The sequence below is a fragment of the Pithys albifrons genome, chromosome 1 (assembly GCF_047495875.1).
Source record: "Pithys albifrons albifrons isolate INPA30051 chromosome 1, PitAlb_v1, whole genome shotgun sequence".
Classification (NCBI taxonomy): Eukaryota; Metazoa; Chordata; class Aves; order Passeriformes; family Thamnophilidae; genus Pithys; species Pithys albifrons.
Genome location: NC_092458.1, coordinates 118,298,806 through 118,302,812, shown reverse-complemented (window position 1 = coordinate 118,302,812; position 4,007 = coordinate 118,298,806). Strand labels below are relative to the sequence as shown.

Genomic DNA, 4,007 nt, shown 5'->3' with positions numbered 1-4,007 from the left:
GAGATGGGGGAGGCAAGTATCCCAGACCTATTCGGAGAGAGAAAAAAAGCTCCCCTCAGTACATTAAGACACTTCCCGAAAAAAAGCAAGAGTCATGCCTAGGCTTTGCTCCAACTTCCATGAATCGCTGCCTGCAGAGTAACCATGACTCGATCTTCTCAGATTCTGTTAAAGAGGCACTGACCTTCAAACCAGCATTCATATATAGAGCAACTGTACTGGGAACAGCTTACCAAAACTCAGGCCATGCATGGTGCAGTTAATACAGTCATTCATACATTTTAGGTATGCTAAGGTATCAACACTGTCTAATTCCTCCTTTTGGGGGTGGGGGGGGGAAGCCACGAAAACCCCTCTCTCGCACATGCAGATTTCTGTGTCTAGTAAGGCAGCTCTGGAAATAACTTAGAAGAACAACAGAAGATTCCACATGTTAAAAATATCATTTAATTAAACAAACGTAAATCATACCAAAAGTTTAAGTCACTCTTAGTTAATACATTTGCATTTATTTTAGAATATCCTCTACATCTGAATAAAAAAGTTTTAAATAAACTCCAGTACATGTACAACCCACCATCTGTCCCGCAACAGAGGGATGCTACTTAGCCCACAGGGTTCCCTCCAGGATAACAGAGGCAATTTTGTGCCAGTTTCGTTATGTTCATCGGCTTGTGTTGAGCCTCCTTATCTGCCAGCCACGCCACCACCTCGTACACGTAGAGGTTCAGCCTCCCCGCCCGGGCGGGCGCAGACACCCTCGCCCCGGACCGTACAATGAAAAAACCACGGAGGGGGTCAAAAAATTAATAAACTAGTATTGATTAATTTACATCTCTCTCTCGCTTGTGCGTTGGTAGAAAACCTGCTGCAGTCCTGGGAGAGCGCAGGGGAACCTCGGCCCTCCGCCCCCGCCGCGGCAGCGCCGGGCAGGGACGCGCCGCTCCCGCTTCGCCCCCGCCGGGCCAGGTGCCCCTTCCCCGCTCCCCCCGGCGCTCAGTGCCCCCAGCTGCTGACGCCGATCTCCTGCTTGTATCTGTTCGTGAGAACGTTGGCCTTGCGGGTGAGCTTGGAGAGGACCGAGTGGAGACCGCTGAGGTGGTAGTGGAACTGCTGCTCCAGGTCCTCCTCCCCATCGCCCTCCTCGGCGGGCCCGCCGACCAGCTTGTCCTTCTTGCGGGCCGCCTCCTCGCCCGCCGGCGGCTGCACCACGCCCCACTCGATGTCGTTGCGGATGGACTTGAGCAGCATGTAGTGGCTGTACATGTCCCTGCGGGAGAAGTAGGCGCCGGGGTCGCCGGGCGACAGGGCAGCATCCCGCTGTGGGCACACGGCGCCCGCCGCGTCCAGCTCCTCCAGCAGCAGCGGCACGTCCCGCAGCAGGCTGGGCACCATCACCGTCTGGTCCATGTTGTTGACTGCGCCGATGAAGCGGTTCATGGCGTTGAAGAGGGAGTACTTCTGGCTGTACGAGTCGCAGATCTGCATCATGTCGGCGGCCGGGCGGGCGAGCTCCTCCGGCGGCGACCTCTTCCTCCTCCTGCTCCGCACTAGCGGCACCGGCCGCCCTTCGCCGCGGGCTGGGCTCGGCGGCTGCTGACGATCAGAGTCCTGCTGGGAGGAGGTGGCAAGCGCCGGGGTTAGGGGCTGCTCTCACTCCCTCCCTCTCTGTGGCTGCTCCCTCCCCCAGCCCGCCTTCCCGTCCCGTTCCCTCCCGCAAGCGCACTCTCCTCCTCCCCCGCCGCCTTTATTCCCAGTCCCATCTCCTTTCTTCAAACCCTTCCCTGCCCGTTCCTTCTCTTCGCCCTCCACCTCCCCTACCGCAGCCACCGCTCCCCTCCGTACAAAACGAGGCAAAAGGCAAAAAAAACCTCCTCTCGAGAGCCATCCCGAGGGGACGGCAGCCGCACACCGCGCCGGTAAATTAAAATTCAAGCAGTGCCCGGCCGAGGAAAGGACGCGCCCTGGGGGAGGAACCCACCGTGCTCCGGAGCTGTTCGCCGCCGCCCGTGGCCGCGCTCCCATCCCCGGCGCCGTATTTATAGCGCGTCTCTCACACCGAGGTGTTCCCCAGTGCCACCCCCCGCGCCGCCACGCCAGATAAAGGCGGCGGGCGGCGGCCGCGCAGCGCCGGCCCCGCCTCTCGCCCCGCACCGGGGGAGGGCACCGGGAGCGCAGCCCGCACCGCGGGCATCCCGCCGCCCGGAGGGGGCCGGCGCACGCCGGGTTCGGCGCTGGGAACTGCGGGGCTGAGTCCCCTGCGGGGGCCGCGCTGGGTCCCGCCTGCCCGCTCCGCATTACGCTGCGGCGGCGGCACTGGCACCCCCGCGCCCCAACCCTGGTAGGAGGCACCGGTGGTCGCTAAACCTTCCCGGGCACCGGTACCGCGCCGGGCGGGGGTCTGTGGCGAAGGGAGCCGTGACCGAGCAGCGCACGACATCACTGCGATATCGCCCCGACAGCATCCCCTGCGCGCCGCCGCCAGCGGGGGCGGGGCCTGGTGGGTGATTGACAGGCAGTGCCGCGGGGACACGCGGGCCCCGCGTGCCTCGCGCGTTCTCCGCGCCCGCCGATTGGCTGCCCCGCGCGCAGCGAGCGTGATGCCGGGCTCCGCCCACCCCCCCGCCGCGCTCCCATCGGGGCTGAGCCGCTGCCACCGGCCCCCGGAGCCGCGGCTGCTGCGCTGCCCTCCCTCGCTCCGCCGCGCCAGCCCCGGGGCCGCGGGGCGGGGGCAGCTCGGGCAGCCTGCGGGCAGCCTTTGTCTGCGTCCCGGGGCAGCGCGGGGCGGCCGCCATCACCCCACAGCCTCACCTCCGCGCACAGCCAATCAGCGAGCCGCGGCGGCAGCCAATGGAAAACAAGAGAGACCCCCCCCCTCCAGTTCCCACCCCCCCCCCCGCTCGCGCCCCCGCACCGGTACAGGCGGGTTGGCCGCGAGCGCCGCCGCGGGTCACGTGGGGCCGGAGTGGATCGAGATGAAGGGGGTTGCGTTTCCATGGCAACGGGCCGAGCATCACCCGGAGGCTCCGGGGCCACCGCGGGCGGAGCGGCTGCGCGGGGGTGTCCCGGGCTCCGCCTGGTCCAGGGCATGAGAAGGGGGATGCGCAGGTATAAGTAGCCTGTTCTGAGCGGCATCGGGACCCTCCCCGCACCTCCGCCGGCGCTGCCCCCGCGCCTGTCCGCAGCGGCGGCTCGGCCGCCCGCCTTGCTCCCGCAGCCTCTGTGGGTCCTGGGTGCCGCCCAGACTCCAACCTGAAGGCAGGAGACCGGTTCCCTGCGTAAGGAGATGGGGCCGCAGGCAGTTCGCACTCTGAAAATAATTGTGGTTAGGCAGTTGCCAGAGATACAGGGTGGTATCAAATTACGAGCTGTTCGCAGATAATTCACTACAAGAGAAAAAAAATAATCTCGCCAGGCCAGAAAATTGGCCACGGCTTATGTTTGCATCTTTATATAGAGGCAGTATGCCGTTAATATACCATTAACAGTTTTGCTGCCTTTAACTGAAATACAGCCTGCGCTGAACATTCAATGAATTGGAAAAAGCAATAAATCCTTAGAAACGAGGGGAATTGGTTTATTGTCCAATTTACCAAATTAAACCAAAACAATTAAACATTGAACAAATTAAAACTGAAGTCTTTACCTGAGGTTACAACATGCTGGCTGGGACAGAGGAAGAGTTGACAGAAACAACCCAGCTTGGCACTGCAAACGGGGGAAGCACTTGTGTCTTCAGTGCGATGATACTACAAATTGAAATTATGAGCAGAGCATAAAATAATTTTCACTAGCACCTACCTTCTTTGTTTCCCAAAATGATAAGCCAAATGGTCTGCTCCCGTTAGGCTGAGAGAGATCATACTGAAGTCAAACTTAACAGCATAAGGCAAGGGGCTTTTTTTCCCTCTTTATTTTTTATTTTTTTAAGCTTCCTTATGTTCTGATCCATTTTGATATGCAGTGTAACTGTCTCTGGTACATAAAATGTATATAATTAACACAAG

At 60.4% G+C, this 4,007-nt stretch overlaps 1 protein-coding gene across 2 annotated transcripts; it reads right to left on the bottom strand.

Moving 5' to 3' along the window:
* Positions 1-424: 424 nt before the first annotated feature.
* Positions 425-2,800, bottom strand: MID1IP1 (MID1 interacting protein 1). Of its 2 annotated transcripts, none has more exons than XM_071565478.1 (2): positions 1,982-2,091; positions 425-1,611 (listed from the first exon to the last, which is right to left on the bottom strand). In XM_071565478.1, the coding sequence occupies exon 2, from the start codon at positions 1,489-1,491 to the stop codon at positions 997-999; it is 495 nt and encodes a 164-aa protein (XP_071421579.1). In that variant the 5' UTR covers positions 1,492-1,611; positions 1,982-2,091; the 3' UTR covers positions 425-996. The 2 variants fall into 2 exon arrangements, 1 of the variants encoding a protein (XP_071421579.1); XR_011698659.1 differs by having other exon boundaries at positions 1,487-1,614; positions 1,982-2,800.
* Positions 2,801-4,007: the final 1,207 nt, after the last annotated feature.

Coding starts and splice junctions, on each gene's coding strand:
- MID1IP1 (XM_071565478.1), bottom strand. CDS start 1,491: ATGATGCAGATCTGCGACTCGTACAGCCAGAAGTACTCCCTCTTCAAC.